General features: G+C 44.3%; 1 protein-coding gene across 10 annotated transcripts in view; it reads right to left on the bottom strand.

Moving 5' to 3' along the window:
• LOC121277127 (transcription factor 4-like) overlaps positions 1–26,803 on the bottom strand; it is a 597,003-nt gene that overhangs the window by 68,596 nt on the left and 501,604 nt on the right. For all 10 annotated transcript variants that reach the window (XM_041186200.1, XM_041186184.1, XM_041186219.1 and 7 more), the window contains 6 exons: positions 24,890–24,995; positions 22,621–22,754; positions 10,226–10,361; positions 5,179–5,246; positions 613–691; positions 417–493 (listed from right to left, as the gene is read on the bottom strand). In XM_041186200.1, coding sequence (XP_041042134.1) covers positions 417–493; positions 613–691; positions 5,179–5,246; positions 10,226–10,361; positions 22,621–22,754; positions 24,890–24,995 — 600 coding nt within the window. The remainder of the gene's footprint in view (positions 1–416; positions 494–612; positions 692–5,178; positions 5,247–10,225; positions 10,362–22,620; positions 22,755–24,889; positions 24,996–26,803) is intronic.

Genomic DNA, 26,803 nt, shown 5'->3' with positions numbered 1-26,803 from the left:
CTACTCCCAAAACAATGAGCTTTCTATGTTAGTCTCAATTTTCAAGAAGAAAATTTTGAAAAATACAAATTTTAAAGGAGGAGAATGCCTTTTCTTACTCCAAGTATGACTTATCCTTCCAATAAATATGAATGTGGCTCTGAACTCCACTGTTCCCAGGCAGCAATTCATGAAGCTAACTTTTTTAAAAAATGCAACCACTTTTCTCCACTTATAGTTTCTTAGATACAGAATTCTCCTAAAGACTTCACTTTGTTCATGCACACATGAAATAGCAAGGCATAGGTCTATTTACCCCAATGGAACGACAAGGAAAAAGCTTCAAAGACACTGCTGGATTAAGTGTGTAAATGGAAGAAATGAGTGCCACTTTATTTTGGTAGCATATTGTTACATGCTTTTATTCTCAGACCTACCAAAGAGTGAAGTGGGCCTTCATAATTGGGAGAGGATGGACCCTGGCCTCCATTTCTGGACCACACAGAGGTACCTGCTAAAAATAGAGATCAGGGTTAAAAGCTTGGTGCTTAAGGTCAGGACACAGGGAAAGAAGAAAAACACCAAATTCTCACACACATTCAACTTGCCTAAAACGCTGGTGGATTGTTTTACCTGTGAGAGTTGGCGGAGATCCAACAGGCGTTGATGGAGTTGAAGGAAAACTGTTGTTAGTGTGATCTGGTGAGTAGATCTAAAACAAAAGCAAGAATATTTTTACTAGCAGGCTACTTTGAATCTCATCATCAGAGTGCACTTAAACACGCATATAATGTCAGTACAAGCTGGCCATTCTATTTGTGCTGTAAGAATTACTTGTCTTTAACACCCTGTAAACTGTAGGCCAATTTACTCCACTGTTGAGCATTTTGTATTTGTTGTAAATTTACAGCTGCTTCGCAGTAAAATTCCCAAATGTGAAAGATGCAAGTTGTATTAACTCCCAGTACAGCTCAGGGTAGAAACTCTGGGAATAGATTTGAGTCCCAAAGCAAGCAATTTGCAATAGGGCTGATATAAATTAACTTTTGCGTTTTTTACTGCTATTATAAAGCCACTGTCATTTATGCCACAGAAGGAGGCTAGTCGGCCCATCAGCTCCATGCCGGCTCTCCAAGGAGCAATCCAGTCAGTCCCACTCAGTCCCTATAGCCCTGCAAGTTTATTGTCTTCAAGTCCCTGTCCAGTTTCCTTTTGAAATTATTGACTATTTCCACCTTCAGCACCCTCGCAGGCAGCAAGTTCCAGGTCATTACCACTTACTGTATAAAAAAAAGGTCTTCCTCACATTCTTCCTGCACCTCTTGCCCATCTGTGGCCCCCAGTCACTATACCATCAGCTAATGGGAAGATTTTTTCCTTGTCTACCTTATCTAAGCCTGTCATAATCTTGTACACCTCTACCAAGGACTGCTTCAAGGAGAACAATCCCAGCCTTTCCAACCTAATCTTGTAACTAAACTGCCCCAATCCCTGAAACCATTCTGGTAAATCTTAACTGCACCCTCCCGAGGATCTTCACATCTTTCCTAAAATGTGGTGGCCAGAAATGGATGCAGTACTCTAGTGGGCATCTAACCAGAGCTTTATAAGAGTTCAGCATAACTTTCCTGCTTTTGTATTCAATACCTCTCTCTATGGAGCCCACGTTCCCATATGCCTTGCTAACCACTTTCTCAATTTGATCTGCCACCTATCAGGAGAAGAGCTGGTACACACTATTTTAAACACACCCACACTGTACATGGAGAGTTGGTTATTAAAATCTGTGTTGGTAAGTGAGATGGGGAGGTGCAATGGGTTTAAGCACAAATACTGAAAAATCCATATTCAGCATACCTCATGCTGATCTCCACCCAATGAAATCTAGTAATACAAACATTTATCATGTGAAAGAGCTAAACCCATTCACATCCCTGCTGTTGTGTTCTTTTCCAAATGCCATGTCACAAAGACCTGATCTATTTCTTGCCCATATCTTTCCAGGAGATGCACAAGAGTGGTAGACCAGATTTTTTGTTTCTTCTGGCCTGGTCTCCACTCATTGGTCTAGAAATTGACTTGCACCCACATATGGGTGCAAACTAGACACTGTGAGCAATCCCTGTGATGAAAGAGTTTGGCCCTACTGCGTTGCTTTTAGACCATATTTTCCTTAAAAAAACAAAACAATTTGCTAAAGGAAGCATCAAATGTATTGCATATTCAGAGGCCTTAATCTGTCTGTTTCAGGCAAGGGCCCTGGATGCCTCTTCTGATGCCATACTGGATGCTATGTTACTGGATGCCTACAAAATAGGCCAACAGGGTTTTTTTTCTCATTTTTGTTCATGGGATATGGGCGTTGCTGGCCAGGCCAGGATTTATTATCCAATCCTAGCTGCCCTAGTTCAGAGGGCATTTAAGAGTCAACCACATTGCTGTTGGTCTGGAGTCACATTAGGCCAGACCAGGTAAGGACAGCAGATTTCCTTCCCTAAAGGACATTAGTGAACCAGATGGGTTTTTACAACAATCATTAGATTTTTAATTCCAGATTTTTATTGAATTGCCATCTGCCGTGGCAGGATTCAAACCCGGATCCCCAGAGCATTACCCTGGGTCTCTGGATTACTAGTCCAGCGACAATATCACTACGCCATCGTAGAGCATTATCTTTCCACAATGGCATAGCTAAAATTGGGGAATCAGCATTCAGGAAATCGCTGGGTAAAGACTATGGGTTGGATTTTACATAACCTCCACTGGGCGTGCTTTTAGCAGGGGGCTGGTGGGGAGCACATAAAATAAGGCGGGTGCCACCTTACCACCTTCCCCACCCACCGCTGAGCTCAACCACATAAGACATTAGGGTGGGCCTGTGCTGAAGTTGGCAGCCTGCCTGCCATATGTAAATAAATAATCAAGGGTCAATTAAGCTTATAAACAAGCCAATTGACACCAATAATACACAGCCTATGCCATAATACAGTTGGCATGGTAGACAGGCGGGAGGGGACAGGCTGTTTTGTAAAATGTTCTTAAAAGGGTGGGATGGTGGGATTATCTTCAGGGAGGTTCCCTTTGTGCATTGAGGGGTAGCCACCCTAAAATAGTCCCCGACCTTTCTTTCTTTCTGCCTTTTCCTTTACATTTTCACGGGATTAAATATTGTTTGAGTAAAAATAAAACTTCCTTCCTCGCCAATATTTTGGTTGATTTACCTAAGGTTTTGTTTCATTTGTTGCCCATCCTTAAGTGCCCTTGAACTGACCTCTGTGGCCATGTAGGCCAGACCAGGTAAGGATGGCAGATTTCCTTCCCTAAAGGACATTAATGAACCAGATGGGCTTTTACAACAATCGATGATAGTGTCAAGGTCACCAATACTAAGACGAGCTTTATATTCTAGATTTATTAACTGAATTCAAATTCCACCAGCGACGTGGTGGGATTTGAACCCATTTTCTCAGAGCATTAGCCTAGGTCTCTGGATTTCTAGTCCAGCGATATTACCACTGTGCCACCATCTCCCCCTACTGCTCTCGAAACTACAACTCCCCCCAACATACACCCCTACCCACTCTCCCAAGCTGGCCAACCCTCCTGCCCAACACCATGGATTTAGCTCACTCCAAGATCCATTGGGCCTTCTTCTTGGGAGTGGCTGATGACCCTGCAGTGCACACTAATAGACACTCATGCACGGTCTTGGCATTGCTGGGACTGTTGGAGCTGCTAGCCAATCTGATTGGTCAGCAGCTTCCGAAGGCAGGACTTCCTCTTCAGTGAGGGGCAGAAGTCCCACTTTTCACCAATTTAGCCCACCTGTTATGGCTGTGGGGTGGGCTGGCATAGAGCAATTAGGCTTCCAGCCAACTTCCCTTGTGGGGGGTTGAGGGGTTGGGGTTTGCAAGCCATCTGCTCGCCTGTAAAATGCTGCCCTATGTCTCTCAACACAATGAGGCAGTTTGTTAACACTGATAATCTGCACTCCATACCAAGTTTCACATTCATGCTTTCACCTAGCCTCTTTTTTTTCAAAGAAATATACATTGTTGGTAAAATACTTTAAAGAGTGAACTCCCCATCACTATGCTTTTCTAAATCTCAGGGATAAAGAGTTTTTTAATATCTTTGTTAAACTTCTATGTCTCAAAGACCTAGAGAAATAGGCACTGCTCTTTTTTAAAAAGAAATCTCTTAAGCACTAGAAGGCCAATCTGGTTTCAAATCCAACGGGGCCAGCTCCATTTTTCCAGGTTAGGCCTCTTTGGATGCCACCACTAAAAATTCCAGCTAAATGTAGCCATAGTATGTATTGTGCCAGGCAGCCCTGCAGCTGTCTTTAGAACACATTAGGCCATTAAAAATAAAATCCAAATCCCGTCCAGGCAGCCAAGGAATTTGGATTAAATACGTTGGGTCCATAAGTAATCACAGAAACTTTACATTGCAGAAGGAGGCCATTCTGCCCATCGAGTCTGCACTGGCTCTCTGAAAGAGCATTCCGCCTGTTCCCATTCCCCTACCTTATCCCAGTAACTTTGCACAATCTTCCTTTGCAGATAGCAATCCCCTTTTGAATACTTCGACTGAACCTGCTTCCACCACCCTCTCAGGAAGTTCGTTCCAGACTCTAAACACCCTCTGGGTGAAAACATTTTTCTTCATATCACTTTTACTCCTTTTGCCAATTATTTTGAATCTGTGCCCTCTGGTGCTTGATGCTTTCTTGAGTGGGAAGAGTTTCTCACTATTTACCCTGTCCAGACCTCTCAGGATCTTGAATACCTCTATCAAATCTCCTCTCAGCTTTCTTTTCTCCAAGGGACACAGTCCCAACCTCTCCAAGCTATCCTCATGGCTACGGTGCTTTATCCCTGGAATCACTCTTGTGAATCTCCTCTGTACTCTCTCCAATGCCTTCACATCCTTCCTCACGTGTGGCGCCCAGAACTGGACGGAGTACTCCAGATGAGGCCTAACTAGTGTCTTATAGAAGTTCAACATGATCTCCTTATTCTTTAATTATCCAAAAGAATATCTCCGCCTCAAATATCTTGAGGTTTTCCATTTCACATCAAAGCATTACATGGCTACTAGATAGATAAAACAAGTAAAACAACTTCCCTCACTATTCACAGCCTTCCCCCATTCCAACACAAAAGAAAATGAGTGAACAACAGTCCCTCCACTTACTGATGCAAGTGCTTTACCCAGTGCGTCGCCAGTCTGTGAGCTGCCAGTTGGCACTCCTGCTCTGGTTACTAGAAGCAGAGAAAAAAATAAAAGTTAAAGTTAATCAAATTTATCCACAACCTACAGAGACATTCCAGCATAACATTTTACTTATGAGGGAAACAAACCCATGACATAGGGCTGTGGAAAACCGCCAGATGACATCACGAATGTTGGACTGTAACCTTATCGGTTTTATTTGGTACAGATGGACTATTAGGTTGGAGTGAAAAGTATCAAACACTGAGGGTTTCACGCTTTCAACATTTTAAAAAACTTAACAGCAATTCCCAGTAAGTTGTTTTAACGGAATGTCCTTGCACTATACCGATTAAATTTGAATAGCATCATACATGTCAGAAGACACTGGTGCTTAGACCATCTAAAAACAGCTTCTCCCTTCTATTTAAGTTAGTGTTCAGAGATGCACAGACAGAATGAGGATAGGTCTCAGCATGCTATGTTCAGAAAGCAAACATCTGAGGAGAGGCAAGCACTTGTGAAGGTTATGCTTCAGATACAAAAGGCACAAAGTAAGAGACAGTTCCCAGTGTGCCTATTTTCAAGTGGCAACCAGATGAAGATGGTGAGAGCAAATCTCTTACTCAAGCCCATGATAAATCTTTTAAAACAGGGAATTAGATAGATTCTTCAAAGAGCGAGCTATTAAAGAGTACGGGAAGTTAGCAAGAGAATGGGATAAAAATATAGTGACTCATGTAAAAAACAGCATTTGTGGACCAAATTTCCTGTTTCTGTCCTCTAAATTCTATGACTCCAGACATTTGGAGAAAATGTGACCCAGGGTTACAAAGTTACTAAGGAAATAATTTATGAACACAAATATATGACACTGACGTCAACTCTAGCTTTCACTGCCCTAGCTCTGCTAACGATGCTAATAGGCATCAACTCAGGTTGCTCCAAGTCTGTATGGCTTGGCATCAGGCCACGTGAGGCATTTATTCATTTATCTGTCAGCTGAGCTCGTGTTAACCTCCTTCATTCTTTTGAAGAACTGATGTACAAAACTAAAGATGTACAAAGCCTTGGTGAAGCAACCGTTAAGGTTCTGTCTCCACTTCCTGAATCCTACTTATGGAAAGGACAGTAATGTCAGAAAGACATCAGTGTCACGAAGTATATTGTCAATGTGGTTGACTCTTAAATGCCCTCTGAAACGGACTAACAACCCACTCTGTTGTATCAGATCACGATAAAGTCTACACAGAATGAAACCTGACGGACCACCCGGCATTGACCTAGGCACCGGAAACAAAATATATTGCCATTCTTTCACTGTCGCGGGTCAAAATCCTGGAACTCCCATCCTAACAGCACCATGGGTGTACATACATCACATGGATAGCAGTAGTTAAAGGCAGTGGCTTGAGGTTACCTACTCAAGGGTAATTAGGGATGGGCATTAAATGCTAGCCTTGTCAACGATGCTCACATCCTGTGAGTGAATAAATAAAAAGCGTTCAGCATAGATTCAGCACAATAGTGTCAGGGGTGAGAAATTGTAATTATAAAAGACTTGAAATACTGTTACTATTCCCACTGCAGCATAGGATCACAGAATGTTATGGCGGAGAAGGAGGCCATTTGGCTCACTGTGTCTGCACTGGCTCTCTAAATGAGCATTCTGCCTTGGCGCTATTCTCCTACCTTTTCCCCGTATCTTTGCACAATCTAATGCCCTCTTGAATGCCACAGCAGGCTAACAAAAGATTTAAAGAGATTTTTAAAAATGACAATGAGTGAATAGGAAAAGACAATGTCCATTGGTTGTGGAATCAGTGACAAGGAGTCAGCAAATAAAACTATCGATTAGAGCGCAAAAAGAGGTTAGGAGGAATTTCTTTGTATGGAGGTTGTTGAAACATGGAATGTTATGTGACAGAGAAAATTAAGTAGAGAGTATTGAACATTTTAATGGAAAATTGACTAAATATTTGAAGCTGGAGCAAGGTTCTGAAGAAAGTATGGGGCAGTGCGATTAGTTTTGGATTTTTCCAGCATAGGCACAAATAGCTGAATGACCTTACTATAATGCAAACTTATCTTAATTGAAGCAGCCCAGGTTCTTAGTGAAAAACCTGTGTCACTGCCGCTATACTGGTATTACTCAAGTGATGTGATGATGTTTTTGATATAATTTTAATCACTTGTTAAGGTTTTAAAGGAAAGGAAGAAGTTTCCCAAAGACCTTCTTTGAAAGCAGTGCCTCCTTAATGATCATTTGGTTGACTCACACAAACCCAACTTTAAATTCAGACATTACCCAGGAGTCTGAGGTCTTTTGAGTGTGGTTATCGCTAATGGCTTGAACATTTCCTTTTTAAGACCTTCTGGAATAATTTTGGTCTTCATGACTGATAGTCTAATTGGAATTCTCAAAAAAAGAACTGCTTTCTTTTTGTTGGATTCAACATAAAAGAAGGTTTGCCAGGTTATATGCATTAAGACACTTTAAAATCCCATTCTGGATCTTAAACTAGAACAGTTCCTAGTAAGGTACGGTTTAACTTTTTTTATTATTAATAATTAGAATATAGGATGGAATAACACAGAAACAAGCTAATCATCCCACCAAGTCTGTGTTGTGTTTTTCCCCATAACAGCCAATTTAATTTAATTCAGCTTGCTACTCATACCCTATAATACTTCCATTCTCAAGCTACTGTTTAAATCTTTTCAAAATAACTAATGGAAACTGTGGCTGTGAAAAGCCATGTTCTGTCTGACCTCAGCAGAAGGGTCAGAGATCTGATCATAGAGAGCACCAAGAAGCCAATAAGGCCCCAAGGATGGGTCGCAAAAGCTGAAGGGTTTTTGCAGTAAAAGACCATGCCCTGGATATTAGAAGTATCACATATTCAAGAATTGAAATATTCTCCCTCTTTCCCTCGAAGCATATATTTTATTCTGCCTCAGTTTTCATGGTGCAGGACTACCCCAATAGTAACAGGTAGTGCAGAGGGTATAGAGAAGGAACTTAGAACAATCACCATCACTAGAGAAAAAGTACTGAGCAAACTATTGGGATTAAAGGGTGAAAAGTCCCCAAGACCTGATGGCTTACATCCCAGTGTCTTAAAGGGAGTGGCAGCGGAGATAGTGGATCCATTGGCTATAATATTTCCAAAATTCCCTGGATTCTGGAAAGGTTCCAGAGGATTGGAAAAATGCTAATATAACGCCCTTATTCAAAAAGGGGGGGAGGCAGAAAGTAGGAAACTATAGACCAGTTAGTTTAACGTCTGTCATTGGGAAATTGTTAGAATCCATTCTTTTTGAAGCAGTAATGGGGCATTTGGAAAGTCAAAATGCAATCCATCAGAGTCAGCATGGTTTTATGAAGAGTAAATCGTGTTTGACTAATTTGCTAGAGTTCTTTGAAGATGTGACAAGCAAAGTGGATAATGGAGATCCTGTAGATGTAGTATATCTGGACTTCCAGGAGGCCTTTGATAAGGTGCCGTACAAAAGATTAATACACAAGATAAGATCACACAGAGTTAGAGGTAATATATTAGCTTGGATGGAGGATTGGCTAACCAACAGAAAGCGGAGAGTCGGGATAAATGGTTCTTTTTCTCGATGGGGTGTCACAGGGTTCGGTCCATGGGCCCCAACTATTTACAATCTATATGAATGACTTGGGTTCAGGGATAGAAAGTACTATAGCTAAATTTGCAGATGACACGAAAATAAGTGGGAAAGTAAGGTGCAATGAAGAAATAAGAAATTTACAAATGGATATGGGCAGGTTAGGTGAATGGGTCAAAATTTGGCAGAAGGAGTTTAACGTGGATAAGTGAGAGGTTATCCATTTTGCTTGGAAGAAAAAGGCGACTTATAATTTAAATGGAGAGAAACTTCAGAATGCTTCAGTGCAGAGGGATCTGGGTGTCCTCGTGCATAAATTGCTGAAAGCTAGTGTGCAGGTACAGCAGGTAATAAGGAAGGCAAATGGAATTTTGGCATTTATTGCTAAAGGAATAGAGTGTAAAAGTAGGGAAGTGTTGTTGCAACAGTACAAGGCGTTGGTGAGACCACACCTGGCATGCTGTGCACAGTTCTGGCCCCTTTACATGAGGAAGGATGTAGTTGCATTGGAGGCGGTTCAGCGGAGGTTCACTAGATTGATTCCAGAGATGCGGGGCTTGTCTTACAAGGAGAGATTGAGCAGTTTAGGCCTATACACGCTAGAGTTTAGAAGGATGAGGGGAGATCTAATTGAGGTACATAAGCTACTAAAGGGGATAGACGAAGTAGACGTGGAGCGGATGTTTCCTCTTGTGGGGCATTCTAGAACGAGAGGCCATAGTTTTAGGCTAAAGGGTGGTAGATTTAAATCAGAGATGAGGAGGAATTACTTCTCTCAAAGGGTCGTGAATCTGTGGAATTCACTACCTCAGGGTGCAGTGGATGCTGGGACGCTGAATAAATTTAAGGAGGAGATAGACAGATTTTTAATTAGTAACGGGTTGAAAGGTTATGGGGAGAGGGCGGGAAATTGGGGTTGAAGTTGAAATGAGATCAGCCATGATCGTATTGAATGGCGGGGCAGGCTCAAGAGGCTGAATTGCCTACTCCTAGTTCTTTTATTCTTATTTGACACTTTTTGTAGATAAATATACATTTTAGTAATTATATTTAGTAACTATGGTAACCATACAGAAACAACATGAAAAGCAACGTATACTACAGTCATGCTGCTTAACTCTGCTGCTTTTACAGTTCATATCCCTTTGTTCTAGTAACATAAATTACTTGGCTTGGATCAACTGATTCAATAATCTCCGGCTCTCCTGAAAAAATGTGCACCAAAAAACAGTAGCAGTGAGGAGTTCTGTGCAGCATTGGATAAGTTCAGCAAAATTATTCATATATATTTTAACACTACCAATTAGTACTCCCTCAGCTCTAAATTGCTTTGAGATGTCCTGAGGATTTGAAAGGTGCAATATAAACTTAAGTATTTTCTTCTGTAACTTACCCATGATATTGTCTGTTCCGTTGGCAGCGGGTGGGGTGCAGGATGAAGCGCCATAGTGATTTGTGCCACTGCGGTGGAAACTGGACATCGGTGGGAGACTGGCATTGATGTCCGTTGAGGAGTGTGATGGGTAGCTCTGTGGTTTATATATTAATTTAATGTAATAAAGAAATAAAAGAAGGAAAATGTATTAATTTCACATAAAAGTTATGAATTCCAGATATAATTAGATTTTAGTTTTAAACAGGTCTCACTTTATATTTGCATTCTACCGATCCCCACATTAAATCATAGAGCACACAAGGAAGCCATTCAGCCCACCATGTCCATGCTAGGTCTCTGAAAAAGCTATCAAAGACTCTCTGGGTCTGAGCTGTGGAAATGTTTCCTTTTCAGGAATATATCCAATACCCTTTCAAAGTTTGACTCCTGACCTCATTACAAGCTTGGCCAAACATGGGCAAAAGAGCTGAACTCAAGATGTGACATGAGAGTGACTGCCCTTGACATCAAGATAACATTTGACTGAGTGTTGTATCAAGGAGCCCTCGCAAAACTGGAGTTAATGGGAATCAGGGGAAAAAACTCTGTGCTGCTTGGAGTCATACCTAGCACAAAGATGGTTGTGTTGTTGGAGGTCAGTCATCGCAGCTCCAGTACATCACTGCAGGAGTTCCTCAGGGTAGTGTCCTAGGCCCAACCATCTTCAGCTGCTTCATCAATGACCTTCCTTCCATCATAAGGTCAAAAGTGGGGATGTTCGCTGATGATTGCAAAATGTTCAGCACCATTCATGACTCCTCAGGTACTGAAGCAGTCTGTGCTAATATGTGGCAAGACCTAGACAGCATTCAGGCTTAGGCTGACAAGTGGCAAGTAACAGTTCCACCTCAAGTGCCAGACAATGACCATCTCCAACAAGACAGAATCTAACCATCGCCCCCTGAAAGTCAATTGCATTACCGTCACTGAATCCCCAACGAGCAACATCCTGGAGAGCTACCATTGACCAGAAACTGAACTGAACCAACCATATAAATACTTTGCCTACAGGAACAGGTCAGAGGCTGAGAATTCTGAGGCGAGTAACTCACCCCCTGACTCCCAAATCTGTCAGCCATCTACAAGGCACATGTCGGAGTGTAATGTCGGGATATTAAAACCCTGGAATTTCCTTCCTAATAGTGCTGTAGCAGGTGGGCTGCAGTGGTTCAAGACAGCGGCTCACCATTTGTCGATTCACAAAGGAGTTTCAGAGGATACTGAAAATGAATCGACAATGAGTGTGGGGTTTCAGAGAACTTCATTATAGACATTTAACCGTAATGTGTAGTCAAAACTGGGTGGAGTTATTTTCAATAATACTCTTGAAACAATACTCCCACTGGCACATTACTGTCCTACAGTAAGTCAGAATTGTATGTGGTTTTTATTATTGCAGGACAGCTTTGTTTGCATTTATGTCAAAGTGCAAATGTGGCGTGGTGTGTGTGTTACGGAAAGAACAGTGCAGACATTCATGTGGCAGTCAAGAAAAAAATTGCACTTCCCTTTGGGGCCAGCCTTTCTTTCCACTGCAAGAGATGGCAACCATAAACACCCATGAAGGTTAATAGGGTAGGAGAGAAGGGAATCAACAGGTGCTGATACCAGTTTGACTTTATAACATCTGTATTTTGTAAGAAGAATGGAAAAGCAGTGGAGGTAAAGAGCTTTGGGAGGGAATGGTTCTTTGTTTCAGTTACTGCACAGTCAAAACTTAATACAAAAACATCGCCATTTAAAGCCCCATTTCCAATTCCAACATGATTGGATAAATTCTTGATAAGACAATTATCAAGTAAGTCTCTATTAGATTGTCATGGAGTCTCCATTGGATTTTTTTTTTAAGTTAAAATAACTTCACAGATTTTGTTAAAAAAATGGCAGAGGATGTTAGTTTTCATTTCACTTTAGGAATCTCTAAAACCAATGTTCCTCAGCCAAATGGCCTCTTGTTTCCTCTCCTCCATTTGTGTTTTTCTAAACAGTATGCTCACTAGGCACATAGCAGAGACTGAAAACACAGATTTTTCCACGCCAAGCAGCCCACCCAAATAGGAACCCATGGGTTTACAAGGAAGAGAAGATCTGCATTTGATTTACAAAAATATAAATTAAGCCATTATTTATTATATGGTATAGAGAAATAATAAAACAATTTACAGAACTTTTGGATCATTTTTTAATTAAATGCACATTTTTGTTAATGGCTGTGAGCAGACATTTCCTGGGGTCTGTGCAGCAATATGATATGCTTAATATTTTATCACATTAACACGAAATGGATGGGAGCTTTCTTTATACTTTCTTCTTAATTTTTCCCATAGAATAACTCCAAAAGGATGGAGGAGTACCTATGCTGGATGCCATAAAGGTGGAGAACAGTAAGAGAAAGGGTGAGGCAAATCAAGCGATGTTGGTTGGTGATAGCACTGTAAATTTTAAGAAGTATTTTAATCATATGAGGAAGGGATAACTAAGGGGGTTAGGAGATGCCGGTAAAGAATTATTTAAGGCCAGATGTGCCCATTTGTGCATAACTTTCGCTCTTAACAAGGAAATCATTAAAAATAAAGAGTCACACCCAGTTTGTGTCGTGACTGGTCAGGTTATATGTCATCAAGGCATCAAAATGGTTCCAAGAAAATAGATGCCATGATATTTCATATTTGTTATTTTTAGCAGGGTAATTGAAGAGATTATAGATCCCTCAGATTCTTGCTAAAAGTGAATAGGGACCCGACAAGTTGCTAAATATTAACACGGGTCGTGGAGACACTTTCACTGTATTTGAAAGCACATTGTGATGATTTTAGACATTGTAAGTGGCAGTGTGGACTATTTTCAATGTAAAATATTCTAATTTAAACTAACTTGTTAAGATCTGTTGCTTTTAGCCCCCACAGTGGGTAAATTCATTAATGCACCATTCAGAATAGGAAGGGTGCATTTTTTTATATTTATTCAAGGGATGTGCGCATCGCTGGCAAGGCCAGCATTTATTGCAGATCCTTAATTGGCCTTGAGAAGGTGGTGGTGAGCCACATTCTTCAACCTCTGCAGCTTGGTGTAGGTAGACTCACAGCACTGCAAGAATGAGGATTCCAGAATTTCAACCCAGTGAAAATGAAGGAACAGTAATATAGGGCAGAATTTTATGGCTGACGCACAAGGGGAGGAGCCCGCACGTCAGTACTTAAATTGTCATGCGAGCGTCCCGTCAGCTCGCTGCATCACCATATTTAGGTGGGTGGACGTGCTATAAAGCGTGACACACGCCCGCCATTAATTAAAGGCCTTGTTAAGGCCCTTAACCCGGCAACTGAAGCCGATTTTGAGGCGCCCGTGCGAACTTCGGCTCAGCGCACGGGTCCAACGGGCAGGCGGGTAACTGATTTTTTAACAAACCTCATCCACTGGCAGGATATGTGGGCTCAGAGGGGTTGTTTATGTTTCTTCTGAAGTATTTAATGCAGAAAGTGTTTTCAACTTGCCTGTGTGATTGTTAGCAGTTCAGATCGATTTCCAATAGCTTTCTCTGTACTTTGAATCTTCAGCACTGCAGTCTGCAGACAGTAATCTTAATCGGGCCTGCAGCTTTCCAGAGGCCTCCATTTAGCCTGGGTATGGGTTCTGACATCTCCATTGGTGGCAGCTCCTCTGAGGAGGAAGGGAGGGATAGAATAAGGAGGAGGCCAGGAGTGGACAATCAGCCGCCAGGGGAGCCACCTTTGGGAGGCCAGGCGTAGGCACAAGGGGTGCAGGGCCAAAAGGGTATCCAAGTTGGAAGGGGCCACAGAAGACGGCACTACCCTGCTGTCAGGGTACACAGGCGGCGAAGCAGCAACCTCAACATGACTGAGGTGCAGTGCCGAAGGAGGCTCCGTCTGTCAAGGGAGACAGTCAACTAGATCTGTCAGATGATTGGCCCTGAGATCTCACCTGTGTGGGTGGACGCCCCATGCCAGCGCTCTGAAGGTCACAGCTGCTCTCCACTTCTATGCCTCTGGCTCCTTCCGGGGCTCAGTGGGTGATCTTTGCGGTGTCTCCCAATCAGCTGTACACAATTGTGTCAAGCAGGTTACAGACGCTCTGTTCAGATGAGTATTGACTTTCATCCACTTCCGTTGCGACCAGGCAAGCCAGACACAGCAAGCCAGAGGCTTTGTGGCCATTGCTGGCTTCCCCCGTGTCCAAGGTGCAATAGACTGTACACATGTGGCCATCAAGGCGCCAGCAGGTGAGCCTTCGTCAACAGGAAGGGCTTCCACTCCATGAACATGCAGATAGTGTGTGATCACAGGATGCTGATTTTACAAGGTACAAGGTATCCAGGCAGCTCCCATGACACCTACATCCTCAGACACTCCTAGGTGCCGGCGCTCTTCAGTGCTCTGGCTTGGCTGGATGGTTGGTTGGTGGGTGACAAGGGGTAGCCCCTCAGAAGGTGGCTCATGACACCACTCCGTCGTCCAGGAACAGAAGCTGAGCAGCGCTACCATAGGAACCATGGCACCACCAGGGCTGCGGTGGAGAGAGCCATCGGCCTGCTCAAGATGCGCTTCTGTTGCCTGGACCGCTCAGGTGGCGCACTCCAGTACCCCCCCCCATCTCTGTGATAGTGGTAGCATGCTGCACTCTGCATAATCTTGCACTGGAAAGGGGGGACGCACTTGACAATGAAGACCTTGATGCACTGGATGAGGCTGCACATGATGAATCCAGCAGTGGCTCAGAAGATGAGGAAGCACAGGGCAATGGTGAGGGGCAGCACGCCGACCCGCTACTACACCAAGGAGGCAGGGACACCCGGGACAATTTAATCCAACGAACCTTCAGCTAGCTTCACACACATGGATCAGCAGGACCAGCATTGCCTGGCACTTCCACACGTGGCACTTAGGTGCTACATCTTCCACCTCAACAGCTGTAACTAAGGGCTTAGTACAGAAACATCAATGTCCACTCAAACACTCATGATATGTCTGTGAAACATACAAATGCAGCACAAAGGAAACACCCTCAGCCATGGTCAGAAAAGCGGACTTTATTCCCGCCAAAATAAGCCACAAACTTCGCTCCGACGTACATAATGATATATTCCCTAATCTAGGGCCAACACAAAATCACCAATGACAAATCCATGGAGTGCCTAACATGCCTTGTGCTTACGTTTGCGGGTGCTACGTATAGGTACCGTCCCATCACTCGAAGTGGCTTGTGAGACAACCTGCTGACTCTGCTGTCCTGTTGGCCTCGATGACCTTGGCGGCCGTCCTCTGGCCTGTGGAGCCTGTGATGGTCCCACCTGGGAGGGAGTGGCCAGTTCCAGAACTGGCACCTCCCCAATTGTCGAAACCTCAATGGATGCAACGGTCACTGGCAGAGGGGCAGAGGAGCTGCTGCCCTCATACGGAGCACCCTGAGAGGAGCTCGCAGTGACGACAGGCAGCTGTTGCGCCTACGTGATTTGGACCTCCCTGACCACCGCAGGTGGATGGGCACCGAGCAGCGACACTTGGTGCCCAGAACATCTCCCACATTGGGAATGACCACCTGTGCCATTCTCGCTAGGAGGGCTTGCAGGTCAGAGCGTAACCCAATCAGATGATTCTCAATCCGATTGAAGCCCCTTTCCATGAGAGTCGCCAATCTCTCAATGGACGAAGCCTGAAACTCTGTCCTGAGGTTCATGCCTTCACTGACACTCTGCCTGGATTCCTCCACCACAGAGACCAACTGAAGCACACCCTCATGCTACCCTGCCAGATGCTCCCGTGCATCCTGCCGCTTGTCCTGCAGCTGCTGAATGGCTGACATCTCCAGAGGCTCATCATCACTGCCGGACTCAGCATGTGCCTGGTCTCCTGCAGTCCTCCGGCTGCTGGCGCCATCGGCGCTCTCTATCCGTGCCATTTCCCCCAGCGATTGTGAAGTGTCCTCCCAAATGTGCCCCGGGACACCAGCCGACATCATAATCCCCACCGAAGTGTCTGTCGCTGTGCTGGTGCCTGGCTCGCTGAAAGGATGTGACACAAGTTGCAAGGCTTGGCCCTCAGGTGTGGAGGGGGGCCTCTGTACGTGTTGGTGACTGCCATGCGGTGGTAATGCTGAAATTAACAAGGACAGAGCATCAGTTAGCGTTCATTCACTAACACCTTTCATCCCTTTCCCCCCCAGCCTCATAAGTCGCTCACCCTTCAAGAACCTAAGGAGATGAACATTGGTGGGGTGGTAAATAGTCAAGAGGAGGCCCAAACATTACACACACATACAGACAGGTTGGTCAGATGGCCTAACGAATGCCACATGGAATGTTATGTGGATAAGTGTTCGGTTAAGCACTTGAGCAAGACAAGCAAGGTACGGGAATACATGAGTAATGGTAGGACCGTGGGAAGTCACGACGATTATAGGGACCTTGCTGGGAAGACCTGTTAAGGTAGCAGAACAGGAACATAAGGCGTTTAACAAGGTTGAATTTAAACTTGCCTTTATTAGCAGAGGAGTAGAATGTAGGAAAAGGGAGGGCATGTTGCAAGTGTAGAAAACGCTGTCGAGGCCACATCTACACTTCTGCTTTCAGTTGTGACCTGTGCTTCATGGGAGGGATGGCATTGGAGTGGGGAGAGTGCAGAGGTTCCTGACCTGGATGCATGCTGGCCTGGAGAGTTGGAGTTATCAGGAAACATTGCAAATACTTGCGACATTTGCCGTGATTCACAGGAGATTGACAGGTCACATTATTGACCTTCATACTGTTATAAGGGGCCTAGAATGGGTGGAAAGAAGGCAACATTTTCCCATGGCACAGGGATGACTAATGTGGTGGCATTTATTTTAAGTTATGCCATGAGGTTGACAGGTGAGGTGCTGAGGACCTTTTGGACAGAGTAATGTGGGACGCACTGGCTGAAAGGGTGGTGGAGGTACAAACCCTCCTAAGGTGCAATAAGTCTTTGGATGTGCAGCAGCGATGCCATGGCATGTTAGGCCATAGGGATAGTAGTCACAAATGGGATAAGGCGACTTTGGAAGGTGCTAGAGACACACATCCTCAAGGGGCCAAGGGACCTTTGTGTATGACCCACATGTCTGACTGTATCAATTTGTGAATGAGCGGTGTTGCTGCATTAACGATTGCAGCAATCATCAGCGCTTTGGATGGTGGGGAAGCAGAGTGGATGGGACTGTAAACCTCAAATACCTGGCCGCTGCAACCCAGCCTTGCCGACACCTGCCGACCAGGCCGCTTGCCTCCTCCCCAGCTCCATGGCCTGCTCCTCATACATGGTGAGGTGCTGCAGCACGGCGTGCCCACCACCAGTCCACTGCCGCACCCGCATATTGCTCTGTTTTTGCCTGCAGAACATAGAATAGCATTTATTCGGGCTGATTGCTCATGTACTCTGCACGCACACACCGCACCTCAACCACAGTGGCCCATTTGAGGCCTCCAGTGGCTTCTGTCCACACTACTGGTGATCAGTTCCCAGAAGCTAGTATGTCTGCTCCCAACCCCTTCCCCCAACGGACACCTTGGACACATTCAGCATCCATCACTTTGAATAACACACGGGTCTTAGCGCCCATGGCAAGGAGGCGCAACTAGGTGCAGCGCCGAGGCCAGTAGATGGCTCTTGGCCACGGCACCTTGAGGTTCCCTTCCACCAACTCATCACCATCAATAAGGCATGTGTTGGAGTTCTGAGTATGTGTCTAGCTGTCTCCCCTGCAGGTTGCCCCCAGACTACTCAAATGCGACATATGCTGCCGGATAACCCATCTTCTCCTCAACCACTAAGGCTGATGTAAACATGGTCACTATCTGTTTGCCCACCCAGTGAGCGCCAAATGCCCAATGCAGTAACAACACTAAGATGTGGCAGGGTGGGGGCCTCAAAGGCTAAGGTTACCTGCTGGATAAAATGGCCAAGGCTGACATGGTACTCACCCTTCCAGCGCAGCAAATTATTGAAGCGCTTGCGGTACTGCGTTCCAGTGCGCCACATAGCAACATGAGAGCGAACAGCCTCCGCCGCCTCCTGCCAAGCCTGCCTGGTGATGTGGGGGGCCCTCCTCCTCCCATCCTCTGGAAACAAGGCCTCCCGATGGTTGGACACCTCTTTGAGGAGGACAGCAAGGCAGGCATCTGAGAACCGAGGGTCACAGTGCCCCCCCTACCCCCCCCACCCCCGACCCCCGCTGGCCTACCTTGCAGCCTGCTCCCCTCCTCCTCCTCTGCCCTCACCTCTTGTGCTGCTCGATGACAGGCCATGGTGAACAGCCTAAAGGAAGCTGCCTGGCCGCTCTTTATACAGACTTCCGGTTCCCCACTGGAACCGGCGGTCTGAACACGCCCACTGCCGATTTAATTTTCCCGTTGAACATGGGAGTCGGAACACCGCTGGGCGAGCCTTAATTGGCCCGCCTGTGCAAAATGGTGGTGCGGCCCGTTTCGGCGGGGCGATCGGCTGCCTGCCCACCACCGAGCCGGTCGGACCCGCCTGCCTGTCAAAAGCAAAATTCTGCCCATGGTGTCAAACCAGGATAATGAGAGACTTGGAAGGGAACTTGCAGGTGGTGGTGTTCAATGCATCTGCTGCCCTTGTCCTTCGAGGTGGAAGGTGCTGTCGAAGAAGTTTTAGTGAGTAGCTGCAGTGTATCTGATAGTTGGTATATGCTGCAGCAGCCACAGTGGTGGAGTGAGTGAATTTTAAGGTGGTGGAATAGGTGCCAATCTTTTTTTTTAATGTTCGTTCATGGGATGTGGGTGTCGCCAGCTCGGTCAGCGTTTATTCCCCATCCCCAAATGTCCTGGTTCAGAGGGAATTTTAGAGTCAACCCCATTGCTGCGGGTCTGGAGTTAAATAGGCCAGACAAGGTAAAGACAGAAGATTTCTTTCCCTAAAGGACATTATTGAACCAGGTGGATTTTTATGACAATCGGCAATGGTTTCATGATCATAATTAGACTTTTAATTCCATATTTTTATTGAATTCAAAGTCCATCATTTGCCATGGTGGGACTCAGAATCAGAATCAGAATTGTTATGGTGTAGAAGGAGGCCATTCGGCCCACTGTGTCTGCACCAGCTCTCTGAGCATTTTAACTCAGTGCCAATCTCCTGCCTTTTCCCCATAATCCTGCACATTGGATGTCACCTAATGCCCTCTTGAATGCCTCAATTGAACATGCCTCCACTACACTTCCAAGCAGTGCATTCCAAATGTATGTACAGATATATAAGATACATATATATAATATATATATATATATATATATATACACACACACACAAGACAATAGGCTTCTTCAAGCCATGAGCCATCTCCATTCAGACTATTACTAGTCATGTGACTCACTTTATGTCATCGTGTGGCGCTACTGTTTCCCCAGTCCCATATTAACTCTTTCAATCCTGAACACCCTAATAGCACAGGCTGCACCCTAGTGATGGCAATGTTGTGGAGGATGCAGTTGACCACCATGCACTTCTTAATCCGCTCCATCGTGTAGTGTAGGGTCCCTGCCACCCCAAAAGTGGTCATGGCAGTGGAACTGTTATTTGAATATTTCTTGTAGCTCTCATTGTTTGCTCAATCCCAGGTCCCCAGAATGGGTTTCCAGATTACCAGCCCAGTGACAACAGCACTACGCCACTGCCTCCTGGCTGGATCTCCTGGGTGATGTTGCACTTCTTGAGTGTTGTTGGTGCTGATTATTGAACTCTTCCGCCTGGCGTATATTCTGTGGCTTTGGTACCCTCTGTGCTTCCTTCAAATGGAGTTTAACATGAATGAGTACTGATTCATCAGCTAAGGGGGGGGTTGTAGGTGGTTATCAGAAGGATGTTTCCTTGCCCATGTTTGACCTGATGCTCTAAAACTTTACAGGGTATAGAGTCAATGTTGAAAGCTCCCAGGCCACTGCCTCCTGACTGTGCAGCACTGTGCTGGCTGCTGTCTCTGGCCCACCAGTCCTGCCAGTGAGACAGGACATAACCAGGGTAGGTGATGAGATATTGGCCGAAATGTATGATTCTGTGAGGAAGATTAGGTCAGGTTGTTGCCTCACTAGACCATGGGACAGCTCTCCCAATTTTGGAACAAGTCCTGAGTTGTTAGGAATACTTTGCAGGGCCAATTGGGTTGAGTACACCTTTGTCATGTCTGGTGCCTAGATTGATAGATCTAGTTTTATTCTTCTTATGCATTTCTATAGCAGTTTAATAGAACATGAGTTCAAATCCCACCAAATTCCTCCAATATGGTCTAGCAAGCCACTCAATTGTGCGGGTCTGAACTTAGATACAGGGCAGTCAGGGTAAGGATAATAGGTAAAAGCAACCGAATCAGCGTCGCTTCATGCTCTCATCTGGACCTGGAAAATTTATCAATTTTGCTTCCAATTTCCATCCCTCTCTCACATTCACATGGTCCATCTCCGACACTTCCCTTCCTTGACCTCTTTGTCTCCATTTCTGGTGATAAACTGTCTAACAATAATCGTTACAAGCTCACTGAATCCTACAGCTACCTCGACCACAGCCCTTCACACCCTGCTTCCTGAAAGGACTCCATCCCATTCTCCCAGTTCCTTCGCCTCTGTTGCATCTGTTCTGATGATGCTCCTTAACCAAGGGTTCCCCGCACCACTGTGATTGACATGGCGTTCAACCGTGTCCAACCCATCTCCTGCACCTCTGCCCTCACCCCTTCTCCTCCCTCCCAGAACAATGTAGGGACCCCTTCTCCTCAGTTTTCACCCCACCCAGTCTCCGCATTCAAAGGATCATCCTCTACTATTTCTGCCAACTCCAGCATGATGCCACCCACCAAACTCATCTTCCCCTCACCCCCCTGTCAGCATTCCATAGGGACCATTCCCTCCATGACACCCTGGTCCACTCCTCCATCAACCCCCAACTTCTCATCTCCTTCCCATGCACCATCCCATGCAATCACAGAAGGTGCCACACCTGTCCCTTTACCTCCCCCCTCCTCACTGTCCAAGGTCCCAAACACTCCTTTCAGCTGAAGCTTCTCTTGCACCTCTCTTCAATTTAGTCTACAGCATTCGCTGCAAACAATGCAGTCTCCTCTATATTGGGGAGATTAAACACAGACCGGGTGACCGCTTTGCGGAACAGCTCCGGTCTGTCTGCAAGCGTGACCCAGACCTTCCTGTTGCTCGCCATTTCAACACACCACCCTGCTCTCATGCCCACATGTCTGTCCTTGGCCTGCTGCAATGTTCCAGTGAAGCCCAACACAAACTGGAGGAACAGCACCTCATCTTCTGATTAGGTACTTTACAGCCTTCCGGACTTAACATTGAGTTCCACAACTTCAGACCATGAACTCTCTCTTCCATCTTTCCTTTTTTTAATCCAATTTTTTATTTTTATCTTTACTTATTTATTATTTTCTTTAAAAAGAAATTTAAAGCCTTTTTTTATCCTTTCCCCTCCCCCCACTGCCCCGCACCACAGGGCCATTTGTCACTTGTTTTTATGTTGTGCTTTCAGAGTGCTGACCTTTGTTCTGCTATTAACACATTCTGCTCTCTTACCTTTACGCCATTAGCAGCACCTTCTTTAGTCTTTAACACTACCACTAATGTTCCATTTGTCTTATTTCCATGAAATCTTTGTCAATCTCCCCTGATCTCTCGCCTATCCATGACCTCCTATTTTGCTCCATCTGCTCCACCCTCTCTTAAACAGTATAAAATCCATCACATTTCTCTTTAGCTCTGAAGAGTCATTCTAACTCAAAACATTAACTCTGTTTCTTTCTCCACAGATGCTGCCAGACCCAGTGTTTTTCCAGCATTTTCTGCTTTTATTTGAGAATAGCAGATAACTTTCCTAAAAGGACATCTGTGAACCAGTTAGGTTATTAATCACAATCTAGTAATTTCATGATCATCATTACTGAGACTATTTCCTAGCTTTCATGGTGGGATTTGAACTCATGTCTCTGGAGCTCTGGTGGTTGAAGGGCTCTCTCGGTTCATGCAAAGAATGGGCCCTTGGGAAAATATTCTTGATTTGGCATAAGTCAACTTCTTCAGGGCAAGAGGGGAAAAGAAAACAACATACACAAGAAAAAAATGTATTTTCAAATCCACTAAAACAAGAATTAAAATTGCTATCACAACATAACAGATTGTATGTAGTTTAAAGTAAGAAATTATGGAAATGAAATGTTTTCATTTTGAACTAAACACTGAACTTCTGATACATGAATTAGAATGCTAAGGCAAACAAGTTAACTTGACAGCCAGGAACTGACAATATTAAAGAACGATGCCAGTAAGCAGCCAGTAGATAAGATGTCACTATTACCAGACGCTCGTGTGGATGGAGACTGCAGTAACTGCTGGACTGTGGAACATGGGAGGAGTTTCCCAGCATGCCCCCATAACTGGGCTGATTCATTCCGCCAGAGGAAGTCCATGGATCAGAGTTGTGATGCCCATCTGGAAAGAAAGGTCAGGTTACATCGACCCCTTCAGAAAAGAAAAAGGCCCACAAAAACATTCTTAATTGAGCATTCCTGCTGATTATTTGATTGCAACTATTTGGTTGGTAATGAACCCTTAATTAAAATGTGCCATTAGCTTGGAACTGCAAGATGACCTCTCAGCAACATTCATCTGTGGAATTCTTCTTGATTTAAAACAAAATGAAAGCAAAGAAAAAAGCTAAGTCTCAGCCAAATGAATAATAGAAATAATCACGAAGAAATAAAGTTGGCATTGCAGGTACAATCAATCACTCAGTCAAAGGTTCAAGTTAATTCATCTGATTAATACCAATTTGACTGGTAATGGAAGAGCTGCAGCTGGAAATGGAATGAACAGGCAAAACAAAATGCAGCATAAACTTAGACTGGAGTCCCAAACCTTTTGTGTATATCTTCCTCTGATGCTGACTATTGCATATTCATAAGACAAAAACTTCTAACTTAATTTTATACCACATCTCCTTGTACCGTCCGTCCATTCCGTCCCCCCCGCACCCCCATACTTTATATGATTAGTCATTGGCGATTGTGCCTTTAGCTGTCTTGGCTCTGAGCTCTTGAATTCTCCCCTTCTCTTTCCTTAGTATGTTCCTTAAAGCCTACCTCTTTGACCAAGCTTGTGGTTACTAGCCCCAATACTTCTTTATGCAGCTAGGGGTCAAATTTTATCTGATAGTGTTATTGTGAAGCACCTTGGAACATTCTAACTCACGGTAAAAAGTTTATATAAGTGCAGATTGTTGTTGTCAACTGAGATGGCAACATTTCATTTTTAATTTAACACTTTTGTGTAAACTATCAGAATGCGTAAGAAAATTAAAACATTCCTATGGTGAGGAAATCAAGTAGTTTTCAATAGAAATTGCTCCCTCCTCATTCAGGGAAGGTCATATTACTAACCTTATTTCCCACTCCTAATTTCTGGATCTCTGATATAGCTAGGTGGAACTCTATGGATAGCAATATTTCAGATTGGCATCTAGACCAGTCCTCTATGCCATTCAGAAGGCACCTGAGGTGGCAACATTCAGGATTAGCCAAGTGGTGCTGTGTAGGGCATGCATGCTATGCACACTGGAGATTAAGTACTGGATTTTCCCATTGGAGGTGGGAAATGGAAGGCAAATTCAATTCCGGGTTTTGAACTGGCCTCCGGTTTGCAGCAATGTGCAGTTTTCATTGGGTTGGGTCTTGATGCCCTTAGAGACAGGTCTTCCGTCCAATCAATGGCCAAGGGGGTGAAAATGAAGTTGGGACACCAGGGAAGTGAGCCACATTCTGGCCCAAAGCGTCACTCATTGCTGTACTGCTGCCTATGCGTGGCATTAAAAATCACGTTTAAAGTGCGAATTGAAAGCTGGGACCCAGGATAGGATAGGAAAGTTTGGTTAAGAAAATTTCATTACTCCTCAGTAGGTTTTTGTCCAAACTTTCATTTTCTTTTAAATAAAATAAAACTGTTTCAGCACTGCTGTCCGTATCCTGCCAGGCTGCAGCTGGTCAGTTTCAGAGACCTCCTAATGGCCGCCTGCCCCCATGGAAAGTCAGATGGTGAGCTCTTAATGAAATCTTTAATGGCTTCCATCCACCCAATTAATGAGGTGGGCGACTTCACTTACCTGCCTGCCCCCTGCTCTCACCCTGTCCTCTGGAGGGTCAGCAGGGTGAGGAATGGAGGTGGCAAGCCAGCGTGCAGGCTGTCGGCTCCCCACTTTTTTCCTAAATGTCCACCTCTGTCCCATCCTGGTATGGGATGGGAAAACCCAGAACTAAATTTTGCTGGTGACAGCCTGGTCCCATTTAAAATCAGCCTCAGTAATATTAGTGTTTGTCAAATGAGTTGAGCCACAAAACAGCACTGGTTCACAAATAAAGTGCAATGTTGCATGGCTCATTCACAATTTCAGTTGTTGGGCTGATGGATGAACACAAATAGCTGAGGGGGTGGGAAGGAATTGAGAAGCATATACATTCAAAGACATGATGTTATTTTTTTCCCTGAAATTCATTCAAATGCAACAAGTAAAATCCAAAAAGCAATGTGTTTTCGTTTTCATAAATTGACTGCACTGGCTAACATCGACTTACCCTGCATAAAGAATGAACTAGGAAATGTGCTAGTAGGTGGCTTGGAGGAAGGGTATCCAGGCGAATCCCTGTTATAATCGGCAGTGCTTGCTGATGGGGCATACACCTGCAAAAAAAAAGGCACAGTTTTCACCTACTGTTAAAAAGAATACAAAATACAAAACGTGTTTTCAATAAATAACAGTATGCCAGGCACAAGGGTACTTACAAACCAACTTTTAAATGTAAAAAGCACTTGTTGTGACCAGTGGGAAATGGTAAGCAACATGTGGGAACACCACAGAATATATGTTACATTCCTGCATCTACCTCTTCACTCTCCATGCTAAATGTGTAGCAGTTCAGGTCATATAAGGTTAAGTGAGTGGGCAAAAATGTGGCAGATGGAATATAATGTGGGAAATCTGAGACTGTGCACCTTGGCAGGAAGAATAGAGGAGCTGAATATTACTTAAATGGAGACAAACTGAAGAAAGCTGCAGCACATTGGGACTTGGGGGTCCTCGTGCATGTATCTCAAGAAGCTAGTATGCAAGTTCAACAGGTAATAGGTAAGACAAATGGAATGTTGGCCTTTATTTCAAAGGGAATGGAGTATAAAAATAGGGAAGTCTTGCGTAAACTATACAAGGCATTCATTAGTCCACACCTAGAATATTTTGAACAGTTTTGGTCCCCTTATCTAAGGAAAAATATAGTGGCAATGGAGGCAGACCAGAGAAGGTTCACTAGGTTGATCCCGGATATGGAGGGATCTTCTTACGAGGAGAGGTTGAGTAGGTTGGGCCTACACATTGGAGTTTAGAAGAATGAGAAGTGACCTTATTGAAACATGGGGGCTTAACAGGGTAGATGCTGAGAGGTTGTTTCCCCTTGTGGGTGAGTCTAGGACCAGAGGGCATAATCACAGAGTGAGGGGTCACCCATTTAAGACAGTGGTGAGGAGGGTCATTAATCTGTAGAATTCTTTACCACGGAGGACTGTAGAGGCTGGTTCATTAAGTATATTCAAGGCTGAGATAGACAGATTTTTAATCAGCAAGGGAATCAAGGGTTATGGGGAAAAGGCAGGAAAGTGGAGATGAGGATTAGCAGATCAGCCATGATCTCAGTGAATGGTAGAGCAGACTTGATGGGCTGAATGGACTACTTCTGCTCCTATGTCTCATGGTCTTATTGTTGCGACTCAACGTGTTACTTCATACTTACAATCACACTCAGGACATGATCACAAATAAAGTCAAATAAAAATGAAAATACTGGAAATGCGTGGTCAACTGTTGAAGAAAGGAAGGAAGGATTCTGTTTTGGACCCTAGATCAGAACCCCTATGGTCAGGACACCAGACCCTTTACAGGAATAACCAAACTAAAGAAAGGAGAGAGAGCAGCATGTTGAGGTGACCTTACGAAGACAGTACATGACAATGAAGAGTACTACATGAAATGCCAGTCTATATTCCTCTTTCACAGATGGAATGACCTGCTGAGCTTTGCTGATTATCTCCATTAGTACACAAACAGTACTTACATAAGTGCAACAAATCACATGCGAGGAATTTAAAAACTTTAAAGCGCATTCGGGAGTTCAGGCCACATTCACATATAGCTCGTGATTTGTTGCTGATTGATTGGATTAGTTTCTGAACTCTCCAGGAAAACACAACAACTTTTTCAGTATAAACTAACACGATTATCTCATTCTACCCTCCAGACACTAATCTCTTAATTTATTCATAAAAACACAATGTACAGGTGATAGTTCTGCTAAACACTGTGGTAACGCACTGCCAAAAATAAGTTAAATTTCACAGAATCACAGAATTTAACAGCACAGATGAAGGCCATTCAGCCCATTGTGTCTTCAACGGTTCTCCAAATGAGCATTATGACCTAGTGCAAATACCCTGCCTTT

Source organism: Carcharodon carcharias, chromosome 1, assembly GCF_017639515.1.
Source record: "Carcharodon carcharias isolate sCarCar2 chromosome 1, sCarCar2.pri, whole genome shotgun sequence".
NCBI lineage: Eukaryota > Metazoa > Chordata > Chondrichthyes > Lamniformes > Lamnidae > Carcharodon > Carcharodon carcharias.
The sequence above is the reverse complement of the archived record's forward strand: the minus strand, read 5'-3'. Positions and strand labels throughout refer to the sequence as shown.